The sequence below is a fragment of the Rhipicephalus microplus genome, chromosome 1, assembly GCF_043290135.1.
Source record: "Rhipicephalus microplus isolate Deutch F79 chromosome 1, USDA_Rmic, whole genome shotgun sequence".
Taxonomy (NCBI): Eukaryota; Metazoa; Arthropoda; class Arachnida; order Ixodida; family Ixodidae; genus Rhipicephalus; species Rhipicephalus microplus.
In genome coordinates this window covers 223,166,584-223,192,537 of record NC_134700.1, presented here as the reverse complement: position 1 = coordinate 223,192,537, position 25,954 = coordinate 223,166,584, and the positions used below count along the sequence as shown (strand labels likewise).

General features: G+C 43.1%; 2 protein-coding genes across 3 annotated transcripts in view; one reads left to right on the top strand and one right to left on the bottom strand.

Moving 5' to 3' along the window:
- The window catches only part of LOC119159611 (2-acylglycerol O-acyltransferase 2-A), a 28,112-nt gene extending 21,769 nt beyond the window's left edge, over positions 1-6,343 (bottom strand). The window contains exon 1 of one of the 2 annotated variants that reach the window (XM_075891439.1): positions 6,247-6,343. In XM_075891439.1, the coding sequence (XP_075747554.1) occupies positions 6,247-6,254 (8 nt within the window). In that variant the 5' untranslated portion in view covers positions 6,255-6,343. Of the gene's footprint in view, positions 1-6,052 lie in introns of both variants that reach the window. The other variant, XM_037412425.2, reaches the window with a different exon arrangement.
- A 422-nt stretch (positions 6,344-6,765) lies between these two features.
- On the top strand, positions 6,766-22,497 carry c12.1 (spliceosome-associated protein CWC15). Its single transcript, XM_037412427.2, has 6 exons — positions 6,766-6,906; positions 7,142-7,272; positions 7,356-7,468; positions 10,686-10,756; positions 12,770-12,868; positions 21,923-22,497. The coding sequence occupies exons 2-6, from the start codon at positions 7,142-7,144 to the stop codon at positions 22,154-22,156; spliced, it is 648 nt and encodes a 215-aa protein (XP_037268324.2). The 5' UTR covers positions 6,766-6,906; the 3' UTR covers positions 22,157-22,497.
- Positions 22,498-25,954: the final 3,457 nt, after the last annotated feature.

Genomic DNA, 25,954 nt, shown 5'->3' with positions numbered 1-25,954 from the left:
CACTGCACCAAGAGCAACTTCAGGGAAAATGTCAGCTCCAGCCGCAGCTATCACTGTCTCTTCTCTCCCACAAAGAATTCGCGCAAATTCTCCGTCCACCTGCATGTGCTCATTTTCGTGAGGTGAAGCACACCTCAAGTGTTTGAGATAATGGAGTTCCCCTTGCAAGCACGTGCCTATATCACTGGTTTTACAGCGTAATCTGTGATAAGATCACGACAAGGGTCCCGTAGTTGTACACCACCGCCGTCGTTCGTAAGCGCTATCACACGAAATGAGAAAAATAGCGACTCTACAAAAAAAATATCGAGGATGGAACGAGCTTCCGAAGCTCAATCCTCTCCATGACAGCCCAGTATTCATCCGCTTACCTAATGGAATTTTAATAGTGTAATTACTCATATGACGGTTGACAGTATTGATTCTTGCAGTTGCGTCTACTGTATACGTAGTGTCGCTAATGATATGCTTAATACTGTAGTCCTTAAATCTTCATTTTCTCCCGTGGCTCAGTGAACAAGTTCTCATTGTCACGAACATCATAGAGAAATGAAATAACACAGGCGCAATAAGTAAGGTGAAACAGGATTGATCAGCAAGCATACTTCCCACCGTGAAACCTCTCGTACTTGAAGCATAACCGTCCAGGATTATGTAACGAGGCTTACGCTTGTCGTTCAGAGACCTTTGCAAGTCTGGCCACTTTATCTACTGAGGCTCCCCGAGCTTTGTTCACGGTATCGCCCTGCAGCATCCATCTCGTTGTCACTGCAAGTGTTTTCTCGGAGTGCGAACTTTTATCACTTCTCAATGTGTTTTCATAGATATATAGCTAAACCTTCGTAAAAGTGCTCTGCATGAAGCAATGTTACGGCTGCGTGTTAAAACGTTGGCTTGAACGCTGTGCAGTATATCAACAGACGCCTAGCAGGACGCCTAGCATAACACGGTGTTTTATGTGCGTTATGCTAGGCGCCTAGAGGACGCCTAGCATAACACAGTGTGTATATTTGATTTACGCTTGTGGCATTTAACTGGAAAAATAAAAAAATGTACAATTTCAAGTACCTCAGAGTTGCCAGTTCGTTGTTGTTGTTGTTGTTGTTGTTGTTGTTGTTGTTGTTGTTGTTGTTGTTGTTGTTGTTGTTGTTGTTGTTGTTGTTGTTGTTGTTGTTGTTGTTGTTGTTGTTGTTGTTGTTGTTGTTGTTGTTGTTGTTGTTGGAAAGGAAGAACCCTTTTCTGTCACTGCACACAGTACACGCAACCAATGAAAACACATCGGGTCGTTTTTACGGCTTTTATTATAAACCTTAAACATACACCAAAAGATTCCCCCGCAAAGAATCCACTTGCAGTGATCTACAAGGAGAGAACATACCAAGGAACTGCGTGCTGCAGGACGGCGTGCGCGTGTAGTATGGAGGTGCTAAAACCTCCCCCCCCCCCCCCCCCAAAGTGCAGGTATCGTCAAAACACAAAGCATATGCCCCCAGCCCCCCTGCATCCCTGAAGGAGCTCACTTGTCATGGGTACCTCCCTGATGAAAAAGTCCTGGCGCCACCCCTCATGTGCAGGAAGAGCCAGAAGCCCCCCATCAACGAATGTAGTTTCCGGATGCCTAGGCATGAAATAGGGTCAGAAAAATAAAATTGTAGAGAATATATATCCCAGCACATACTCTGAAACTGCAGCCCATCAATCACACTCCTACCCCGCCCCGCCGTAGTGGTCTAGTGGCTAAGGTACTCGGCTTCTGACCCGCAGGTCGCGGGATCGAATCCCGGCTGCGGCGGCTGCATTTCCGATGGAGGCGGAAACGTTGTAGGCCCTTGTGCTCAGATTTGGGTGCACGTTAAAGAACCCCAGGTGGTCGAAATTTCCGGAGCCCTCCACTACAGCGTCTCTCATAATCATATGGTGGTTTTGGGACGTTAAACCCCACATATTATCATCATCACACTCCTACCCTCCACTCTCGCCTCATTTAACCGCAAACCGTGGGTTGCTGACTCAAATCGATCGATTTGTGGGGTTTAACGTCCCAAAACCACCATTTGATTATGAGAGACGCCGTAGTGGAGGGCTCCGGAAATTTCGACCACCTGGGGTTCTTTAACGTGCACGCAAATCTGAGTACACGGGCCTACAACATTTCCGCCTCCATCAGAAATGCAGCCGCCGCAGCCGGGAATCGAACCCGCGACCTGCGCTGACTCAAATCACCACACCGAATAATCAGGGTACTTTCTGTACTCAGTGTACTACAAAAGTAGCGCCAGCTAAGGTCTGTACTAAGAGCCACTGAAACCCACACATTTTAGACAGTGTTTTTTTTTTTCTCCGAGGCGCACGCTCTCTCTCTTTCTCGTAATTTGTACGATCAACTGTGTCATAGGAGGTCAATATAAACTGGCCATGATCAGTTTTGGGTAGGTTTATTGCAGTTCAAGAATATTATGCAGTGAAACATAAACCTCGCATTGTGGGGAATTGAACAAGTTTTTCAGTGAAATGCATTTTTGTGCTTTTATTTATATATTTATTTATTTATTTGTTTGTTTTTTTGTTTGCTTGTTCTTGCACGCCTGCTCTTCACTGATTTTTCATGTATCCTTAATTCTCCTTACCCCTCCCTCTAATAAACGTAAAACGTAATAAACAGTAAAACGAATGTATCAATTATTGCTGAGCTGCATACACTTTCTTCTTTTTCATAACCTCTCAACGCTATAAAGAGTGCACACTCAGCGTTCGATCCAAGAACTTTCTCTTCTCAAAGGTGCCAACTATACAATCCCTAAGTTGCAAGGTGTACTATAAGGTAATTTGTTAGGTGATCAAAATGTATGCTGACGTAGTAGAATCGTGCAACACGCAGCGGGTGATTTTTTTGAATTCGCGCTCTTGATTTTAAAAATGCCGGTGTACTATAAAACTCGGGGACAAAAAGCTTCGTTAGGAAACCTGCCGCAACGGCTGGCGCAGTATTGCAGTGCATATCGATCCCGACAGCAGCGGTCACATTGCGATGGAGGCGAAATGGTAGAAGCTAGGATACTACACGATGTCAGTGCGGATGAACAATGCGACATGCTCTAAATTTCCAGAGCTCTCCCCCACGGCGTCCCTCATAATCATACGGGGTTTTGGGACGTCATACCCCGCCCGCATGTTGAAAAGTTATTATTAGTATTTAAATACCACAATGCTGATTACCCCTAGAGGAAGATAAAGCATCGACCGGCACCACTGCCCTTCATCTCTTTAGTTCCACAGCCGAGACAGAAGTGGTTCCAAGAAGCCTTTTTTTTTTTTTTTAATCTCCTAGACAGTGCGGGCCGAAATTGAATTGTTATCTCCTGGGGGTTTCTATTCGATAAGATTCAAAGGAGAAAAGACAGTTGCACACGAAGAAATAAAACATTCAACATTCCTTCAACATTGTTTATTTGCAGCAAAAAATACAGAAAAATACAGCAAAAATACTGAAAAGCTAAAAGCCTGATTAGGTCTCACCCACTATTAGTGAAGCAATTTGTTAGTTTTCGAGCAACACTCAGATGGTGTACAATGGCACCCGCTAACTATGCATAAGGGGAGCTGGCGTTAAAAGACCTGAAGTACAGAATTTGAAAAGCATGAAAATTACTAGATTTCGGCCTTCTCACGAACCAAAATCACGACATTGTGAGACATACTATAGTTGCAGACCCCTGATCAACATCACCAGATTTTATTTCTTTATGCTAGCCATTTCTTGAAGAACCTTTGGTGGTTTCTATCTATCTATCTATCTATCTATCTATCTATCTATCTATCTATCTATCTATCTATCTATCTATCTATCTATCTATCTATCTATCTATCTATCACCATAGCTAGTTATCTAGCCAGCCACCTACTACTGGGTGCTCTCCTGGTAATCCGGGTGAGTAAAGAGTAGTATAGCTCAGACCATAAATAACGTATGCCAGCCGCGTGCGTCATAAAGCCCTTTCCGCCAGTGACGTGTGGCACATACCCGCCTACCGCAGCCCCTGGTATGCGGTTATGCTCCACAGGCGAAACCCCAGAACATCACAAAGGGACCTCGAATATTTTATAAGACAACATTGAGTATATTTGCTGGTGTTTTACGTGCCAAAAGCACAATCAGGCTGGTCATAATGCGGGACTTCCAATTATTGTTGACGACCTGGGGTTCATTAACGGGCACCTAAGTGAGAGCGTGGGGTTGTTCTTCGAATTTCGCGCATTCGAAATACCACCGTACTTGGAAATCAAACCCACGCCATCTATCTTTGCAGCATGAAATTTTGCGTTCAAGGCGCGTAATTTTGTAATACACTTTGCATGGTTCAAAGAAGAGAGACATGCCTCTTGCTGTGGTTTTGTTGATTTTAATTTAGCCGACAAAAACTGAAAAATGTCTCGTGTGGCTGGGAGTCAGACCCACTTCCTCGAGCTACGCTACACCTCGGCTGCTAAGCCATTACAATGAATAGTTCAAAACGGATTCGAAACTTTAAATAACAATGATTGCGCAACTTTGCGGCATTTAAAAGTGGTCCGGAGCCTCGAATAAAATTTGACGACGGGCGATTGTTTCGAATGCCTTCAGAAACAAAAGTGGGTCACTGCGAGTTTAAATATCACGAAAATACCATTTCGTTTACGAACGCTCCCAAGTTTGCATGCATATAAAAAAAACCCGACAAAGTGAATTAACGGTAGGACGACCAAGCATTGGGTGCGTTATCCGAGGTTCACAGGTTCGTTCCTTGTCGGTGGCACATTTCTTCCGTACGTCCACATTAATTTTCTTCATGTTTACATCGTAGTATTACTACAATGAAGTCGACAGATTAGGAATGACATCCCCTTTACATTTATTGTCTCAGAATGCTGGCTTTAATTCATGTTGTGTCTAAGGAAGAAAGAAATATTTTCTTTCGTTTACCATTTGATGGGGTATACGCTCCCCGCTGCCTACATAAACGTCGTAAAACACTTTTCAATGTACAAGTAGAACTCCTTATATTGATTAATGAATTATTTCATAGAAATTTTCTGAAGAACCCTCCATGCCACTAGTCACAGAATTTTTGTTGTTTAAATTTCAATTTGTAATTAGTGCTAAGCTTGCATAATGATATTATACAAAAGGAGGCCCTGAAATAAAAGACTGCAATGGGAACTTCTTTTCAAAGTAAATTAAAAATATGGATTACAGCATAAAAACATACGCATTACAAAATTAAGTAGAAATTATTGAAGTTCAACTGAAATAAATTAGACTAAAAAAGGAGCAAGCAAAGTATCAAAAATGATGTTATCTAATAACAATACACACTGTCCCAGCCGTGGTGGTTTAGTGGCTAAGGTACTCGGCTGCTGACCCACAGGTCGCGGGATCGAATCCCGGCTGCGGCGCCCGCCTTTCTGATGGAGGCGGAAATGTTGTAGGCCCATGTGCTCAGATTTGGGTGCACGTTAAAGAACCCCAGGTGGTCGAAATTTCCGGAGCCCTACACTACGGCGTCTCTCATATTCTTATGGTGGCTTTGGGACGTTAAACCCCACATATCAATCAATCAACAGTACACAATGAACAAGATGACGAGGATACTTCAAAATCAGAGATAGAAAGAATGTAATGTTTTAATTGTTTTTATTCATAAATTTTATGCGTTATTATTTCGATGGATATAGGATTCCAAACCATGAGGGAAGAGAAAATGATTTTTACTTGAAATGAATCGATCGTCGTTAAGCCTACAGAAATATTTATCTTGTTCTATAAGCGAAAAAAAAAATAACGCTAGAACCCTACATTTATCCTCAGTCAGTATATCTCTTAGGCATGAGACAGTGGAAATTTAAACGCTAGCACTGCGAATGAGCTTTACGAAATCACGCTGTGTGGCAGCACGTTGCTTGGCTGGGACGCATATACCGACAGTTCGTTCTTGCAAACCTGATTGGTGCTACGCGACAAGCAAGGAAAAGAAAATACGCATACAAAGCGAGGCTGGTAGCACAGCAGACTCACCCGCTTTATGCGGACAGCGCTGAACGACTCGCCGTACGCAATGTCGGCCGCCGCACGCAAGCGAGGCGCCGTGGCAGTGCACGATAAACTAATCTGGTGACTGAATGATGAAATGAACACTCCCGAATAGCAGCCACCCTCCCCGCCGATAAAAGACGAACAAATGTATCTGTAATTGCAGTATTCAGTCTCACCCGAGCATACATGATATTCTTTGCCACTTTCGGCTTTGGCGATAAAGGTCGCTTTGGGACCAGGATGTCGCTATCACCCGCCCACTTGAAACGTTCAGCCTCCTCCTAACCCGTGGACGACTTTGAGAAACTGTTGGCGTTGTTTTCAAGCTATTTTGTTTGCTAGTTCACGAAAAACTGCAAGCAGCATTGTATCCGTTGTTTACAAGAATTCACAAAGCTTTATCGGGCGGAAAATGTGAATTTTTCTTATCACGCAATTCTTATCATGCTTATAGTGTTAAGTGAAGCACAAACACTAAAACAGAAATAAAGGAAGACTTCGCCTTGTAAAAAAAAGAAGAAGCATTTACGTTTGACTCGTTCAAAATTATTTGCACTAAGACCAGACCACGGGCATTTTCGCATAAGCTGATCTTAACTAAGCAAAGCTACCTTAGTTATTCGACTAAAAAACAACAAAGTTTTGTTTAGTAACCGACCGATGAACTTTTGTTTGCCTTGAAACCATCACAAAGTGTAACTACGCTTACTTTAGCGAAGAAACGATGCAAGTCTGGCATCATTGATAGTTTCTTCGGGGTTTTTTTTTGCGTTATGAGAAGCGCAATCGCAGTAGCCATCAAGTCTGTTGTCGTCGCAAAGATCGTTTGATCCAAGGTAGGACCGATAGTTTACCCTTAAATTCTCCAAAAATATTGCCTAGTGCTTTCTTTTCATACGCCATCGGAACATCTCGAATAGTTCTTTGTTGGTTGATGCGTTTCGTAACGCCATATATAAGATCTTTGAGGTTGTTTGCCAGCGTTAAGCGTTACTGCACGAGTGCACAAACGCTTGTTCTGCCCAAAACTTGTCGTTGTAGACGTTCTTGACTATTTCTCTCTTTTAATAGATGACTACCGCTGCAAGGCCGACCTTTGAGCCAGCCAGAGGTGGTGGCGGCCGCAATGAGAAAGACTTAGGAGCCTTGTCAAAACAATACTCTAGCAGGGATCTCCCGGGACACACCAAGCTAAAGTACAGGTTGGTAAAACTAACTCCGCTAACAACAGCGCTCGCTTTTCTGTTCCCTTAGGCTTACGCATTCTGCGCGTTGCGTTGAACAGGCAACCCGGTCAGGGCACCAGCGAGGAACTCAAGGCAAAGGACTTTCGCCGCGAGTTGGAGGAACGTGAGCGTGCTGCGCTGTACGAAAGAGATGGCAAGAAGATAATCCGAGGTGAGTGGGATGGTCGAGCTGCGGTTAGCATGCATTCGCGTGCTGCCTAAATTTCAGCACAGTATGTACAAATGCGGATGTATCCGACCCTTCGTAAGGCAGTTGTTCGCAGCATGTGTCCGCACTTTGTGTGGCTTGCAACTACACGAAAAAGTGCGTTTTTTTTCTTTTATTTTGCGCAATGAAAAGAATGCATACGGGCCAGGAGGACAGGGCAAACGAGTATTCTTCACAATATGATGTCATACTTTTATATATTTGTCAAATATTATGATTAACCTGTGGAGGTAAGCCCTGGCAGCAGGTAGAAACACGCCCAATCTACGGTATGGTAGATGTGCGGATTGCTAAGAGAGCGAGCGCAGCTGTGTGTTGTATACATAGTGTTCATGCGATGTCACTTCCGCCGTGTTCGCCCTCTCCCGCCATGCCCGGGTACCTCCCTGGATACCTACAGCAGTTTACGTGCTGCAGAGCGGTTTGTTGGGGGCTCGTCATCTTTTGCAGTGCACGATGTTGAAAAAGAAGCATTGTGTTTTTTTTTGTTGTCGTACTTTAACGAGCTCATCGGATCAGAAAGGCCTCGTTTCTTCACTCGATACAAGACCAGAGAATCAAGATGTGTGACACGTATACCAGCCACCGCGTAGACTGGCTGCCCGCCACGGCCTACTAGGGCCCATTATCTCGCTTTCATTACAAACACTACAAATTGCATAGCCCAAGAACAAGTGAAAGCCCAAAGTCTCTTGAGTTGCGAATTTAAGAGTGGATGAGCGAAGCGCGGCACCTCCTATCGAAAACGAGTCATGCAGAGCTTAGCAAGTTTACAATGGATATAATATTAATAGATTGCTGTGGCCCACACCACCAAATGAACAGCTCCCCCCCCACCCCCAAGTGTTTTAAATAGTGCTGATGTTGAGCCTCTTTGATTGAAAAATGTGGAAACAGCCAAGGAAAATATTATGCGAGGCAGATAGAGACTTCGCGTGATGCATGCTGTGGTAATGCCGGTCATCACTTTTTTTTGTTTTTCGCGTATGTTTTCACATCTTCTTCAACTTGTATTTTACTTTTGTTGTACACTAATGTGCAGTGGAGTCCCTGAAAATGATAGAGACCGTGTTAGGGAATTAATTGATCAATTAAAAACCTGACCCCCCCCCCCCCGATCGAACCAATCGGCTATACTTCAGAGTGAACTAATATTGTTTCGCGTCTATTTTCAGTTTGTATCAATGCAATATCCGAATTTTTGCAATAGGCATCATGATTCTAACCGCCTCCCAGACATTCTGATTGTGCACGCAGTGGTCGCGGACAAGTTTGTATGTAATCAAGGTAGGCTATCTGTTTGCAGGCAAGTGCTTGGCTGTGGCACTTACCCGTAATCAAGTTACACCTGAAAACGCAAATATCACCGAGTTTCTTCTAGTAGTTTTTGTTACTCCACATGAGCCAAACACGCCGGTACTTTTCGGAAAATCGCAATGTGGCATTCGTAATTTTTGGTGACAACTTTCGGCGAAGAAACACCCTGAAGCGTTGCTCCTTCTTCGTGGACTACTAAATCAACACGGCAGTGGTAGGCAATAGAGTCGGTAGGTACTCGGGCATGTCGGTTGCGCATTTCGGAAGTGACGAAGGGGCGCTGCGGGACACACGTTCACACTATGTATAGTAGATGTACAGCTGCAATGACATTTTGCTTCATGTCATCTGACTGATGCACTATTTGGGCACACTATGTCAGCTCTGAATGAAACAGATTTTGCTTTCACAATCACATTTCATGGCTGCAAAACCACCCATCACTTTAAGCTGCCCATGGAATTAGCACCCAGAATCAAACGGACTATGTCAACAGCAGAAGGCTGTTCTTTCTTGAAGTAGTAGTATCTGGCTTTTTACGTTGATTGCTAGGGATAATAAATACTAGCTAAAATGTCTGTGCCTAGTGCAGGGGTCCGACAGCTGCACCAGCTGTGCCAATTTAGTGCAGTTCCTAAAGTTTGATTGATTAATATGTGGGGTTTAACGTCCCAAAACCATCATATGATTATGAGAGATGCGGTAGTGGAGGGCTCCAGAAATTTTGAGCATCTGGGGTTCTTTAACATGCGCCCAAGTCTGAGCACACGGGCCTACAGCATTTCCGCCTCCATCGGAAATGCAGCCGCCGCAGTCGGAATTTGATCCCGCAACCTGCGGATCAGCAGCCGGGTAACTTAGCCACTAGACCTCTGCGGCGGGGCAGTTCCTAAAGTTTGCACCATGCTACACTACCAAACAATAAGCTGGCTTGCCCATGACTGCAACATGGTACTGAAAGCAAACGTCTTTGTATGGTAGCGCAAGCTTGCCGTATCTAAACAATGTAATGGAAAGCATTGGGACACACCTCTAGTAACTTCTGTATCTTCTCAGCCATGATTCAATGCATAGCTACACTCTGTGTGAAACAAAGTGTGGCCCCATGATCACACGTCCACTGTATGAGCAGACAATACTCTACATTGTGTCATCTGCAATAATTAGATAGGCATGGTGATATGGATCTGATTGTTTACCATGTTTCTATGCAGACAAATTGTAAATAAACATTTAGTGAACAAGAATAAATTGATGAAGTCAATGTGTCTAAGTGTCCATTCCTCTGAACTCTTGACATTTGCATTTATAACATTATAACGAGTGTCCACCAAGCATCTACAGTGTAATGGCTATTTCGTATGCAATGAATACTTCTAGAGGGACAGAGGCCAGTAATTCAGTGTGCTGCGTGGAATGGACGCGCTTTTGGACACACAGCTCTGATGTTGTTAAGCGTAGTTTCCCCCTTTGAAAAAGGCTATTTCATGCCTAAATCTACTTCTAGGTAAGTAAACAGGCTCTTTTAGACTGCACTTACGTTTATTAGTGATTATTGTGGTAAGCCTTGTTCTGTTGGTTGTTTGAGCGATAGTTGCATCACCGCCGTAATCTGTGTAGTTGAGGAACAGGAAGGCTTGCTCTGTTTTCCAAGTCATACACACGTGTTTCGCCGTTTGTCTTACATACTGACGATGCCACCCATATGTGTGGTGAAACCTCTGTTTTGTTTTTTCTTTAGAGTAAAGCAGGTGACTAGAAAAGTTAGATTGATTCACAACTGACCGCATGTGGTAAGTGGCATGTGGTAAATGGATACACGTTCATTCCCTTTGACATATAGAGCCATCAAAGAGGCCCAGGCTGGAGCAGGCACCTGCATCAAATCTCGATGCTGATGACTCCTTAGATGAGGTGAGTACAGCAAACTCAATGAATATTTCATAAGACTTAAAGATGTTTCAATGATGCTGACCACTTATTGTAGAACTAAATAATTACACACTTAGCGTATGTTTTGACCCACATGTTTAATTGAAATGGTGAGAAGATCTGTTATTCCTGTTTGTCATTGACTGCATCTGTAAGTAACTTAAGCCCAACTTTTGTGCTTTATGCAGTGCTGTTTCATGCGGCTCCTAAGCAGTGCCAGTGTGTGTGCATTAAGTGCTGATGCTTAACCTATATATGCCCAGTCTCCTACATGTAGGACCCTGAAACTTTTGAGTGTAACTCAGATGTTTTGCTGTAACAAAGGTAGCGCAACCTCAGGTCTGCTTATGATGCCCTGTCCTCGTCACATGCAAGTCTAGGTGATCGCTGGGCTACGAATAACCATGCGCTTGCAGTCACAAAATGGCTATTTCGCGTGCGTGTAGCTGAGTGCCATACCATGAAAAACTATTTAAGTAATATAGAGTCAAATTGTTCTCGATGCTGCTAATATTTTTGTTGATCGTTCGTCAGTTATTGGGTGTAAAGTAACTTTCGTATGACAGTGATAGGCGTAAATGTTTTTTGTTCGCGGTGTGTCAAACATTGATGTCCTACATACAGACAGCTCCAAAACTGTTGTTGAAAGTTTTCTTTTTTCATAAAAGTCTCATTCTGTTTGCTGACATCGTAGAAGCAATCATTTTGGGGAAAGAAACTAGTTTCGTTAATTTTCCCAAGTTTGGGCATATATGGGTTAAACCAATTTTATGAAAGCATCCTTGCAGAGACAGTGAAATATGATGAAAATACATGTTACTATCTATACTTTTTTTCGCTTGAACTCAGAATTGCTGTTTGAATGCCTCATCGACATTGTGTTCACATAACCCTTTCATGCATATTGTTCTCATAAATAAGTAATCAAAAGTGCAAGAAAGGAGAATGTTACTATATTTATCACTTCGTGATGTTATGCATAAAATACAGGCTTAATGAATAAAGGTGAGCTAGATGGTAAGGATGCCAAAGGCACAACACTACTCCATAGCGTTGTCGTCTGCTTCACATGCCATGTATGGAATTTAGTATTCCTGTCATTTGTATTATTTGCTGCATCATACGGTAACCAGTATTTCCCTGTAGAAATATATTGTGGAAAACGTAGGCACCAAATTGATTGTATAAGCATTTAAAATTGTTGAGATGATCGTGTTCATTGACCATAATAGCTGTCATCATTTCTTTATTTTTTGTCTCTCTGGCAATGTGCACGGGTGAAATCACAAGCTTTTTTCATGTGTCATATTGATAAAATATCTTGAGTAATGTGTAATCGTCCTAATCCAACTAGCGTGTGCGAGCGGCAGCTTTATCCTTCTTATATGACCAAGCTAATTTCCAGAAAGGGCAAGTATCATGACCTTTGCTCGCTGTATGCTTGCCAACTCCGATGTGTGTACATTGGTATCGTTTGTGAAGCCCGCTGTGGTGCACCGATAATTAAGAAAGACAGGGACGTGTGGCGCACAGATAGAAAGAAAAACAATACAGCGCGCAGCAGTGGTCAAAGGAGAGGAGGGAGCGAGCCGAGGTTGCCGAAGGGAGTCTGCGATTTAATAAAAATAAAAAAACAGAAGAGCTCCAATGGGCAAGGAGGCGTCAGCTGTCGGTTAGGGGGGGCTGCAGCAGATGAATGTAGGGGGTGCGTTTATTACGTGAGAGGGAAAAAAAAATCAGAGTTTTGACGACTGAAATTGAGGATGTTATGCGAGTGCGTTGATTGTGCGTGTAAATACGGTATCTAAAAGCTTAGTCACACATTTGCCAAATGCGTGATGCACTCCCTGTCATATCCAGGCACTCCTAACTATTGCAGATTTCAGTGTTGGCTGGAAAGTTTAGTTTTTGTTCACTGTGAACTTTCGCAAAGAGTGAAGGTTAACATAAATTTAGCACTTCCGATTTCTCAGTTGTGCCTTATTCTCCATGTAGGATGAAGACAGTGATGACAGTGATGAAGATGACACCGCTGAGCTCATGGCAGAGCTGAACAGAATCAAGAAGGAACGTGCTCAAGAAGAAGCAAAGAGGGTATGTTGTTCTTTCAGGTAATTTGTTTTTTTAACCTGCGATTAAGGCATAGGGCACTGCGCTGGAGATGAAATGTTTGTTGGTTTGATGTGCCAAAAATATTGTTGCTGGAGGTTAAGACTTGTCAGTACTGATCGCCACCATTGGGAATTTTTCTTCAGAAACTGGAGGGCAACCTTTTAGGCATGTAAGTTCTGAGAAGTGATTTAGTGTCTAGCTCTGTGCGACTTCAAAACAAGCAGCAACGTCCTCTTTCTCACCAATTGAGATTACTTGCATGGCCTCGCCCTGAAGTGCCCTGCACCACTTTTTCAAGTAATCATCACATGCGACCTCATTAAAGGAGTTTATTGTATTTTGGAGTGCTTTAACTGGTCCAACTTCGAACACTGACTGCCAAGGTATCCAACTTGTGAGGCAAGTAAGAGAGAGCAAATTAGCATTGGCAAATGTACCAGCAGTTTCTCAAACTACGATGTTCATTGATAAGTTCTGTTGTAGGAGGCTCGGCTCATGATATGTGAGCAACTGAGGCACATGATCTTCAAGATGGTATTGGTGAAGTTTGCCCTGTGTCGCCTCACATAAATGGGGGGGAAAAAAGTACTATGTTGAACAGATTACCATCAATTGAGACTGCAAGTGCAAAGATAAGGTGCATTTTTTGGTGTTCTTGAAAGTAGAATTGTACATATTTGAAACAAACAATAAAAGTATTAGGGAGCATGTTTTCTTGATCATGGAATTGGCAAATGACCGTGTTGGCCCTCTGGTACTGTACTCTATTTACACAATATTAGGTAGACTTGACTGTGGGTCGACCCTCCTGGATTGCGCATATGAAAAAATGTCACAGTTTTAGTAAAAGGATAAAGTAATGAATGCAGCAGGAACGAATTTGAGTGTTGTAGAAAGTAAGACTTTAGCATTAAACCTGGCATAACTCAGCAAAATGTTAGCAAAGCAACTTTCATTCAGTCTATTACCTCAACACAAATGGAGGTTTGAGACCTTATGGACGTATGAGCGTTCTGCCCATCCCTGTCAAGAGAGAGGTGCATGCAGAGATTCTGCTGGGGCTGCTCAGCGCCCCTCCTGGACCCTCCCATGGGCGAGTGACTCGACGGAAGATGGCCAACACATTTGCTCTTTGTTTGAGCCGTGGTCATCTGAGCCGTGGTCATCGGCTGTCCTTGCATGCTGTCACTCTCACATGCAACACATCGTGCGCGTAGCTGTGTTATTGCCCATGGACTTTATATGTAACCCCGCGGTGATGCCGATGGCAGCACTCAAAGGGCGCTTGGAGGGTTGGCTACCGCATTATAAAAGAGAAACACACGACCATGTTCAGTGAAGACGTTTTCTCTTGTTATCGTCAAACAATCCCTTTTCATTAACTTCGATGCCCAGGTTGTGCTGGCCCTTGATATTTCTGTTTTTGAAGTAACCATATGGACTTCCTGCATGACATTCCATGTGTCACCAGCACTGATCAATCACATAGTTTGGTCATGCGTGCCTCAAGCTTCTGGCAGCATCCCACCTTCATCCTGCAAAAAGGTCTACACTTTACGTCACACATATAACTTTGGTTACGCTGCAACTGCCCCACCATCTGTGGAGAAACTTGAAATATTTGTCTCGCTGCACAGTTGCCGTGTTTTTCGTTTTGGTTTTCGTTTCGGTTTTCGGTTTTGTTTGAAGTATGGTCTTATGCTGGGTGTGTGGACCTTTAAAGAAACAGCCATACCTGCCATGTATTTGAGGTGAAGTTTTTGTACTTTTTCCTCCATAACAATAAGAGTTCCAGTACCTAACTTACTGTCATTGTGATCATAAGCCATTCCTTTTTCATTGTGCTAGCAATTATATGGACACTCTCGGCTGGATTTTGCCGACGTCACCGCCATTCACCATATGTGTATACCACAGCCACGGTGGTTCAGTGGCTGTGGAGCTCGGCTGCTAACCCGAAGGTCATGAGTTTGTTCCTTGCTGCGGCGGTCATGTTTGGGTGGAGGCAAAATGATGAAGGCCCATGTGTTGTGTGATGTCGATGCACGTTAAAGGACACCAGATGCTTGAAATTTTCAGAGCCCTCCACTACTATGTCTCTCATAATGAAATCATAGTTTTGGCTTGTAAAACCTAAAATGTTGTTATTATGGGTCTCTTTCTTTTCGTCGTTGCTGAGAGAGGCAGCAGAGGAGCAGATAGCCAGAGCACTAATTGCCCAGAGTGGAAAGATAGTAGTGTTAGCTGGATATGATCAAGTAGGGTCAATTTCCTTCCTGTCGGTGAGCACATTAAAGGGCCCCTCCCCGCGTTTGAGCATTTCAAGCTGGCAAATGTGATAAATGTACTGGGTGCTCACAATCACCTCTGCCAAGATTTGCAACGCTATGCATCGTAGAAAGGCGTGAAATTTCAAACTGAACGCCGTTGCTATTCTTGCGAGTGTGTGGCACAAGATGGAGGGGGTGACGTACAATGGGTAAAGGCCCTGCCCTTACGTTGCTTTTTATGCAAGTATTGGTACTGTGACAGTTTTCACTGTACACTCTTGATTGGGTTCTTGGTAAATGCTGAGTATACTGTAGAATAAGGATGATATAAATTCGAAGGGAGCACACAAAATATTGTTATCATTCCGAATTTATACGAACCAGAAATAAGTTAAAGCTGATCAGGAAGATGAACATTGGGGTCAACTACTCGCTGACGTTCATGATGTTCTTTCGAACTTTTCTGGTTTCACTGCCTCTCAATAAAGGGCCGCGGTTTCCTCACTCATGTTATCATCCCGAATTCGTATGAACCAAAAATAAGTTAAAGCTGATCATGAAGATGAACATTAGGGTCAACTACTTCTTGCTGATGTTCATGATGTTCTTTTGAACTTTCCTGGTTTCAGTGTCTCTCAGTAAAGTGCCGCGGTTTCCTCACTCATGCTGCTAGTGCTATAGTTCACATTTGGCATAAAAGGCAGCAAAAGCTGCAAAACTTTCACTTGCTTCACCGCTTAAGCTGCAGGAAATACGCGCCGCAATGTCAACAAGAAAAAAAGGCAGTTCTGGAGAATTCAAGTGGAAACGCCAGAGCGGTCGCAAGACCATGTCCGTGCCCGTTGAAAATGCTCGCATTCGTTCTACCCTTTATATATATATACCACTGCCGCCACTTGAGAATTTGTTCCTGGACTTCACAATAAACTTCTGTTTTACTCAGGGAAATTCAGCAATAGCACTCTGGGAAAATCTGAAAAACTCGAGGAACTCTTATATTTGTCATAAGGCATTTTAAATGAATATACATTGTGTTTTACAATGATCCCTAAAATTACCTCTCTTAACATCTATTGTAGTCTATCAAGCCTGTTATTTATTTTTTAGGGCACTGAAGATCTACGATTTTAAAATGTGAAATAAACAAAATTACCTACTTTATCGGCCAATGTGGCTTAACACTGAAAGTTATTTGCCAGTCACTGTCTAGCGTTATTCTGGGGTGGAATGGAACAGTGTTCCAATCAACACTCAAGACAAATGTCCTCTTTTTGCAGTGCTACGTTGCCTAATATACATGATGTTCAACAGCAAAAGCTTTTGTGATGGTGACAGGTGCTCTCAGAAAAAAAAATTGCCAAAAGCATTGGCGAGACGGTTTAAGTCTGAAAGAGACGTCATTGAGGTACCAGAAACTTACTCTCGACATGTAAAAAGTGCGATTTCGAGGTAAATAAGGATCCACGCACTATAGTGTCCATCATTGCCGTCATGCTATCGGTATTCTAGCACCATATAATGAAGAGTTGGCTAACATTTTAGAATTAACAGTAGGAAAGGTAGGTAAGCTGTCTCACTCCAACTGTCCCAAAGATCCCAACTCTCCCGCTCTAGAGGCAGTTGTTCCTTTTTAGCAGCAGTTCTATTAAATAGGTTTGATTTACTTGTAGTTTTCTGTATATATAAAAATTGCATTCTACAGTATACTTGCAATGAACGAAACTCGCTTAAACGAAAATGCCTCATTAATGGAACTAAACAGGCTTATATGGCTAGATTTCTATGTGTTGCGCAGTAAAATTCACCGGTTAATCGAAACAGTGCTTATTTGTCACCTTCGGTTAAACGGCATAAACTCTAAACACAGCATAGACGCGCTCATGCCAAAGGCTGTCTCACAATCATGGCAACACCTCGATATCGAGACAAGCCAATCCAGTAGCCATTCTCGCTTGTGGCTGTGGGAGCAGAGTCGGCGAGTCAATTGTGGGTTAGGCCTAGTTGTGCGGCTAAGTGCGGTGGATCACGGTGTTATTTTAGCCCGATGGAAAGGAAGACGCCCCACCATGTACTCTCGCTTGAAAAAAAAAAAAAAAAAGCTGCAAATTCTTCAGGAGCTCGATCGAAGCGGCCTGCCCAAGATGGAGGTGGCGAAATATACATCCCGAAATCGACGCTGCCGCTATCTGGAAAAACAGAAAAATGATTGAAGGCACTGTTAAAAACGGAACCTTTACATCTAAACAGATGCGGATGTGGTCGGCACCTTATGAACAACTAGAAAAAGTTTTTTTTCTGTGGTTCAAGCGTGCACGGAGTTCCAATTTGCCCATAAGCGGACCAATTTTCGAGCAGAAAGCTCGAGAAATCGCGATGCAAACGGGTGTTAAGAACTTTGTCCTAAGCGACGGATGGCCCAGTCACTTCAAAACACGCCATGGCCCAGTATCTCGCCATCGCCAAAGCAATCTCAGGTGAGAGTAATGCAGTCAACAGGGACATTCGCACCGACTGGCAACAGGGGCGGCTTAAGGAAATTTCGATGAGCTTTGAGCCACGAGACGTCTTCACCACTGACGAAATGGGTCTTTTTTATAAAGCGCTTCTATCAAAGACTCTCACTTTCAAAGGTGAAGCCTGCAGGAAAACGCACTAAAGATCGCATCACTGTGCTGGTCGGTGCAAACATGGCAGGAGATGAGCAAAAGCTGTAGGTAATAGGAAAATCAAGGCACCCACGTTGTTTCAAAGGCATTCGACACCTTCCCGTTGCAAACCATGGAAACAGAAGAGCGTGGATGATCACCGCCATTTTCGAAAACTGGCTTCGGGGGGAAGACGCAAGATTTACGAGGCAAGGCAGGAAGGTTGTCTTCATCGTGGATAATTGCCCAGCCTACTGTCAGGTTCAACGACTTCAAGCCATCATTCTGTAGTTCTTTCCAATCAATGCAATGACAGTGATGCAGCTGATGGATCAAGGGGTTATTCAGAACAATAAAGTTCATTACCGCAGACAATTGCTCCATCAAATGCTGTTAGAGTAGGCAATGGGAAATGCTACAGCATAGATTTACTGGCTGCCATCCACATTTTGGCTTGTGCCTGGGAGCAAGTTAAGGCAACAACAATACTCAGATGCTTTCACCATGCTGGCTTTCAAATGCAAGAAAGCAGTACCTGATGAAGAAGAAAGCCCTGCTGTTGCCGACATTGAGACAGTATTCAGTCAGGTCGTGCCCTCTGCCCCTTTCACGCTGCAGGACTACGAATATATTGATGAAAATGTTCGTACCTGGTGTTAAGAGACTGTCGTGGAAATGATTGCCGAAGTGCAAGATGAGGATCAACCTTTCAGCGATGAATGTGATGACAATACTGCCAGTGCAGTAGTGCCACCAGACCGATCAGCTAAAGAACTTGTTGAACTTTTGCAGCGCTATTTCGAGCATGAGGCTTCTCCAGAATTTCTAGCTAGTTTGTCAGGCATGGGTGCGTACCTTGTGAAAAACAACTCAAGCTTGCCAAACAAACCACTCTTCACTCCTTTTTTTTTTCCTACTCGTCCTCATGAGTAAGGTGAGGTTTGTGCAATTTGTATAAAGGTCTTGGCTCACTAATTAAGTCTACTTTGCCTAAATGAAACTTCTGATAAATTGAACAGTTTTATGGATCTCATTCGAGTTCCGTTTAAAAAAAGTTGACTGTATTCATGCTTACCTCTATTATCATTACTGCAATAAAAGTGCCATGAAATTAGGTGTCTTGACATATGCCTCCAATAATGTGCATTAGGCAGGGCGTTCATTCGTGGAAAGCATGCAAAAACAGGTATTGCGCAGAATCGCTAAGAGTCTGCATAGGTGCTTTCGCAAATACACACGGCTTTGTGGTTTCAAACAATCAAAACAGCTATGGTCGGATGCAACTTTAAAGCATTGTTTATAGAACCTCTTCATATGCCAAGCTCTCTGCCTCTGCCATGCATCGAAAGCGGCGCAAAACTTGCTTCCGGTCCAGGTGGTGCTACTGCAGCAACAGGCTTCTCATAGCAGATGACGAAGCGGGAGTGAACGTGGCGTGTGCAGTTGCTATCCGTGCGAATATTGAATAGCTTGAAAATGCAATGATGAAAATGACTAGTTTTTCTCGTTCGGTAACCGTGAAGGTTTAATCATTAGCAGGAATGTTTCAAAGTGTGGTAGGGGCTGCTCTATGTTACGCGAACTATAGCAGGCACCCGGTGATAGTGCGGCTCTCAAGTTTAGCACGATAGTCATTATGCTGTGCATTGTCCAAGTGACTAGCTGTGATGACAGTTTTTTTCAGCTAATGGGGAAGGCTCCAAATGTTTTGGTAGGTTCTGTCAAAATACGTAACGGCACAATTTCGTTGGAGCCACGTGAATCATGTAGTGGGATCTGTTCACATCATTCGCATTACCCATTTTAGTTTCGGTTAAAAGCTGAACAAACAACTAAAAAACATTGCTTAACATTGTCAGTCAGATCGACTTAGTAGCGCAGCACATTTGCAGAAATTAGTTATGCATGTCACGACACACTGCGGTATCGATCAGGCCCAGTCGGGACAGGGTTTTTTTCGCTGGCTTGTCTGCGGAAGTTGCGGAAAGAAGCCAATCGGGCTCGAGAGCTTCAGCTTCGAACAAAGTATGCTGCTTACACTTTAATTTAATACTTCACAGCAGCAGCTTCTTTTGCCGCCTGCGGGGACACATTCAGCAACTCAACACGCGCGAGCTGTTGTGTTAGATGTGAAAACGCAGTGATTGTGTCAAGTCTAGATGTCTATGCAACACGTCCATTCGGTCGCGGGTTCAGTTCCTGCTGCGACAGTCGCATTTCGATGGAGGTGAAGTGCAAGAGGCCCGTGTACTGTGCAATGTGAGTGCACGTTAAAGAACACCAGATGGTCGAAATTTCAGTCACCCATCACTATGACGAAACCCTAGATATTACCATTATTATAATTTGTATTTAGTCCCCAAAAACGCCAAGAAGACGTGGTAACATCGCTAACGTTGTTGTGCAGATTGGCTATGCAGCGCTGCGCGTTCACAGAAATCAGCCATTGCAAGCGCATGACTAAGTTATGCATGTGCACACTTCGATAGCAACCAAGCCCATTCATGACCGATTTTTTTCGCTGGCTCATATGCGAAAGTTGCAGAAAGGAGCTCATTGAGGTCGGGAAGTTTACATGCGAACAAAGTATGTAGCTTATATAAACTCTGGGTTATTACTTCAGAGCAGCTGCTATTTCCTTCACATAGTAGTGCCCCTGCACATAATCTTTTCCAGCCTGGGAACACATTCAGTGCGTCAACACGTGCGAGCAATTCTGTCAGTTGTGAAAGCATGGTGATAGTGTCAGATTTAAATGTCTTTGCAACAAACCCATGCGCACTAATACTCACTGACTTATCTTCAGCGACAATGATGCATTTTTTTATGACTTGTGTGCGCTCTTTAGTCTTTATTGCAGGAAAGGCCACAAAACGAGTGTTTTTATAATAGCTGTCAATGCTGCGCTGACTCACAGATGGCAAACGAACACTTTCGATATTGCTCAAAGTGGAAGCACTGTTTGCTGTTTCGGCACGTTTTTCAGGCTTGCGTGTTGATTTAAAACACATCAAGCATTTCTCTTCGGCCATCCTCCCTTGATCTGGAATCTTTTTTTTTTGCGGCTCCGAAGATATCCTGGGCGTTTAGGAAAAATTTGGGCACACTTTCCTGCTGAAAACTCCACTTCATTACCGCGAGCATTTTCGACATTTTTTTCATTGACAAGGTGGCTGTAGGTTTTAAATGTGTCTTCGGCATGAAAATGAACATAGCAAACTCGCAATATCGAACAGCCTCTTGCAAAGACAGGATAGCACGATACCACGCAGCATGGAGAACGGGATCACGTAGAGCCTAGTGTCGCGGGCACTTGTTAGTTCTATAGCCGCTTGTGCATACAAGCACACATCAGCATTGCAGATGAACGTACATCCACGCTACATAGAACACAATAGCACGCAAATCTCTTCAGTGTGCGTATTGCAGTACACGAACACAGCGTAACCACAGCCAAACACACACTCGATCCGGCACGTGATGCTGGACTTGCGGAAGCATGTTGCAGCATTAGCACCACTTCCAGCCATCGCTTGCGGTGGCACCGTGCAACACAGCTGAGTTTTCAAACTGAACAGGTTCCATAAACAATGCTTTAAAGCTCTATGGCATTTCCTCCTTAAACGAAGATCCAGACAAGCCTGCACAAATGGGTGTGTACTCTGAACACTGACGTCATTAATCAGATGGCCAGTGACCCGGCTTTCAGGAAACGTTACCAAGTGCTTGGAAGGGATGATTTCTTTAGTTGTGAACGGGATTGGCTGTTATGCCTCGGCATGGATGGGGCATCTCTGGACGTCTTAAGTTGTGTACAACTATGGGCAGTCATTTCTAAATTGTCTGGTGCAGGTAAGAAAGCTTCATACATAGTGCATAATTTTGATAATTACCCCCATGTTCAGAAACACTCCTTGACTTGACTTGCCACCATCTTCAATACAGCACAAACTCGATTCAAACGCACAATCTTTAGGCCGTGCTAAGGCAGCACAAACACATTTCAAATGTGCTGCCTTGAGGTGGTGGCAAGTCAGGTTAAAGTCAAGTAGCATTTCTGAATATGGGAGTTAGAGACACTTATTTCCAAGCCCGTGATAGTGCTCCATTTCTCATTTCAGGAAGCTGAGCGTAAAATTCAAGAGGAAAGAATTCGAATGGAGAACATCTTGAGTGGAAACCCTCTGCTGAATTCAAGCAAGGCTGAATTCAAGGTGAAGCGACGATGGGACGACGACGTCGTGTTCAAAAACTGTGCCAAGGGTGATCTCGAGAGCAACAAGGAGCGCCATTTCATCAATGACACTCTTCGTTCAGAGTTTCACAAAAAGTTTATGGAGAAATACATCAAATAGTTTAAAACATTTTTTCTTTTCTTCTCAGTTCCCAGTGCCACGTGATGGGACCATCCCAGCTGCACTTTGTGGCATGTAAAGTGCTGCTTCGTTCACCATTTCTCATTACCAGAACATACCAACGCCTGAACATATTCTTCATGTGGATTAGTTATGAGGAACATTGTCGGCACTTTATGCTTCCTGCAGGCCCTTTTTTTATTTCTTAATAAATAGCTACATATTGCACATACCATTTTACTTTGTAAAGTTACAGGCAATCCAGTCCTGATATTTAACCCTGTTTTCAATGTATAGCATGCAAAGCCATGGCCTTATAATAAATTATGTGATAAAGTGTTTTCCTGCCCTTTGTTTGAGACTTATGAGAGAGGAGACCCTGCAATATTATGGCAGCGATATTCTAAAAATACACTGATGAGCAGTCTAGTGTTGAAGCTGGTGAAAAACTTAAGTAGGTTTATTTTTTATTAGCTTCCATTGGCACCTGTGACCTCACGGTGGATGTGGGCTTCATCTTTCAAGAACTGTGTCTCCGAGTGTGCATGCACTGATGACTTTGTATCGGCAATATTGTAGATAGAGTTTGCACTGCATTCTTAGCTTGCCAATAACTTTATCAAACGTCAGATTGACCTGCATCTGGGCTGGTTAGTCTTTCGTGTAGAGTGGTTGCACCCAACTCCTGATGGCTGGCTGTAAGAAAGACATGTAAAGACTCATTTCTTCTTTCATGTGTTTCTAAAGTTTGCAGCTACTATGATTCAATGTTCACATTCAGCAAAAAAAAAGGCAAACAGAAAACTATATTATATGGCGTCAAACTCCCCATTCTTAAATTTTTATTCCCACCTACAAGACACTCTACATTTTATGCCATTTATTGGCACTTGAGGCATTGATTGAAGTGATGCCTGGTCAACTGTATCTGCGATGCAATCAACACTTTCCTGACCGCAAGAATTGGGGTAGTCCAGAAAATCTTATTTTTTATGGCACATCATTATGTTTATGCTGTCAAATTGTACAGCTGCACATCATTATGTTTATGCTGTCAAATTGTACAGCTAGGAGTCATCTTTCAAACACAGTCAGTTTGAAACCATAAATTTATTAACAATAGTACGAAAAGAATCATCAAATGAAAAACATTGTAAACATGAACAAAGAATATTTATAGAACCATGAACACTGCTCTGAACAGGCTAAGCATAAAAAAAAATGAAAATATGCATTTTAAGTGCACACACAATTATACTGTAAATATAAGCGCGGTAAATACAAAGTTTTTGTGTAGATAAAATAACATTACACACAGTGTCTTTCATGCCACCGGGCGAAGCAGTTTCGCGATGCGGTAAAACAAAGGTTTGCTACACATGTTTCTCGCAAAACACTTGCTTTCTGTTCAAGTTTTCTTTGTTCATAGAATAAATTACAATTCCTGAAAAAAAATATATATATATATATATTAGAACCATATTTCTAGCTGTACACCGGGCTCCAAGAAATATGCGTCCAAGCATACTTATTTGTGCTTTTGCATAGCTTTTGAATTACTTGAGTAAAAAACAAAATCGACAGCGCTCTTGAAGCGCTGTACGTAACGTAACGCAGCTCCAAGGTTGCGTAAGCTACGTAACGCAGCTCCAAGGTTAACTCCCGGCTGCCTCCACACAGGAAACTGCACTCCCTGCGCTGCCGCCGGCAAATAGTCCCGCTCGAAGGAAGTGGACCCCCTGCAGATAAGAGCTCTAACCTCCAGAACACATCGGGTCAACTTACACCGACGCGCACTGGCAAGAACGCGGCCCGAACAAAAAGCTAAACTCACGGGTGAACGACCGCTGATATTCCGGCGCGGTTTGACGAACTCTCATCATCCGCGCTGAAATCAAAAGTGTCGATGTCATCTTCAGAGCCTGTGCTGTTGTCATCATTAGAATGTTCCAGCCCAGATGCACATGAATCCCCCGAATTTCCTAGTTTACGTGGAGTGGTCACACGGGACGTCCACGCCATGAATGAAACTATGCATGCTCACTCGCGCTTGAAAAGGCGCTTTAAAATCACCACACAGTCAAAAAAAAAATAAAAAGTGAAATTGATAAAGTACGTTTTCTTTTACACGTTAGCGCAAGGGGTCCAAAAGCATTCGAAACAGGGCAAATATACAAGTTGTAAATATCGAAAAAATACCAACGATGGGGGTAGGCGGAGTCCCAAAAGTGTTAATATTTTTCATAACTAAGACAAAATTGTACTTTGCACTCGGTTACCATTGATGCCGGATCAGAAAACAGCTGAAAGCATTGCATTTTCTACTTTGAGGTAACAAAAACCAAGTACATTTTATAGCCAAGGGCTCATTAGAATAAAATTAGTACCGTACTATGAATCGCTTTACTTTGTTGTAATCAGTGCGCATCAGTCTAGAACATTTTGTAATTAGCTGCATTGTTCACCATAGCAAGACATGCATGCATACATTCTTCTAATGTTAGAATCCCATGAATATTGAACTAGCCTGGCACTATCTTAAGAATTATGGAAGCTGCTTGTGCTTCATTTCTTAAGATTTCATAAAGATTTTGGTGCCTTGACAATAACACACTTTATGAGCAGGTGTTATGATAAGGGCATATTCATTGCATGGTTCACTTGGCAATATTCCCCTGTGGTAAGAATACCTTTATGAGAATTCACTGTAGCTCTGTATGCTGTCCTGGTGTGGTGTTTAAGAGTCCACTTAGCATGCTGTTCATTTGAGAGTGGACTAATCATGGCACAATAAAAACTAGCATTCACAATTTGCATCTCGGCAATGTTAGGGTGGGGGTTTTCACAAAATGGTTTACTTACTTGAGGGAACACTATAGACGGTTTCAAGATGGCAAGCGTTGTACCCCAAAAACCTTCCGGTCACCTCATTTACCTGCTTCTACCTTCGAAACTGAAAGCAGGTTCTCAAGTTTTTTTTCTAGGGTAAGGAAAGTTTCTCTTCAGTTTTTCAGATAAAGGGAACGTGCGTAAAGTTTAAAGGAATTTCTTATTAGCTCAAAAGAACATTGATTTGAATATATTTTGCCAAGTAAGGGAAGCAAAGTGTATAAAATGAGCGGGCTATTTTCTAAAGCTCTTCTTGCTCACTGATGCTATTAAGGCACATCGGTGGACGAAACCGGATGTCATCAAGGGTCTGTTTTAAGAGTGAAATGGTCTATAAGAAATAAAAAACGTGGTTGATCCCTTCATGATAGGAATCGGTAGAACACAATAGTAAAACGTGTCTTTACAAGGTAGTTTAATGTTTACTGCACATTGATATGAGAGCTTGTGCAATGTCTATTGGTGCTTGACAGCTATCGCACTGCTTAATGTGGATGCAACCACGTTGACACTTTGTCATACATCTACATCCTGACGACTAACATCTGTCAATAATGATTGAACAAACCCTTGTAGTCATAGATGCTTGTGGCAGTTGTGTAGATGTTGACGGTAAGAGCGGAACCAGAGAAAGTGGTGTGACAGCCAGAAGAGCGTGACTTACTGCATGCCAAACTTGGGCTAAGGTTGCCTGTTTGTGGCATGTAGGAGTTTTTGAACACCACTGCCTGACGAGAGGGAAATGCAACGCGTGTCGTGTTTACCCTCTGGCCGGCCTCATTATTCGCGGGGCAAACGTAAGTGGGAAACGTAGCGTTAAAGCCAGAGGGCACTGAACAGTTGTTTTCAATATGGATGGATGCTATGAACGACGCCAATGCTTGGTGTAAGGTTGCCACCTGACAGTGT

What these genes read in the sequence shown, in the direction of transcription:
- c12.1 (XM_037412427.2), top strand. Translation starts at nt 7,142, where the DNA reads ATGACTACCGCTGCAAGGCCGACCTTTGAGCCAGCCAGAGGTGGTGGC. An exon ending in TGGCAAGAAGATAATCCGAG is followed by an intron (nt 7,469 to 10,685) that starts GTGAGTGGGATG and finishes TTTGACATATAG; the next exon opens with AGCCATCAAAGAGGCCCAGG. An exon ending in CTGATGACTCCTTAGATGAG is followed by an intron (nt 10,757 to 12,769) that starts GTGAGTACAGCA and finishes TTCTCCATGTAG; the next exon opens with GATGAAGACAGTGATGACAG.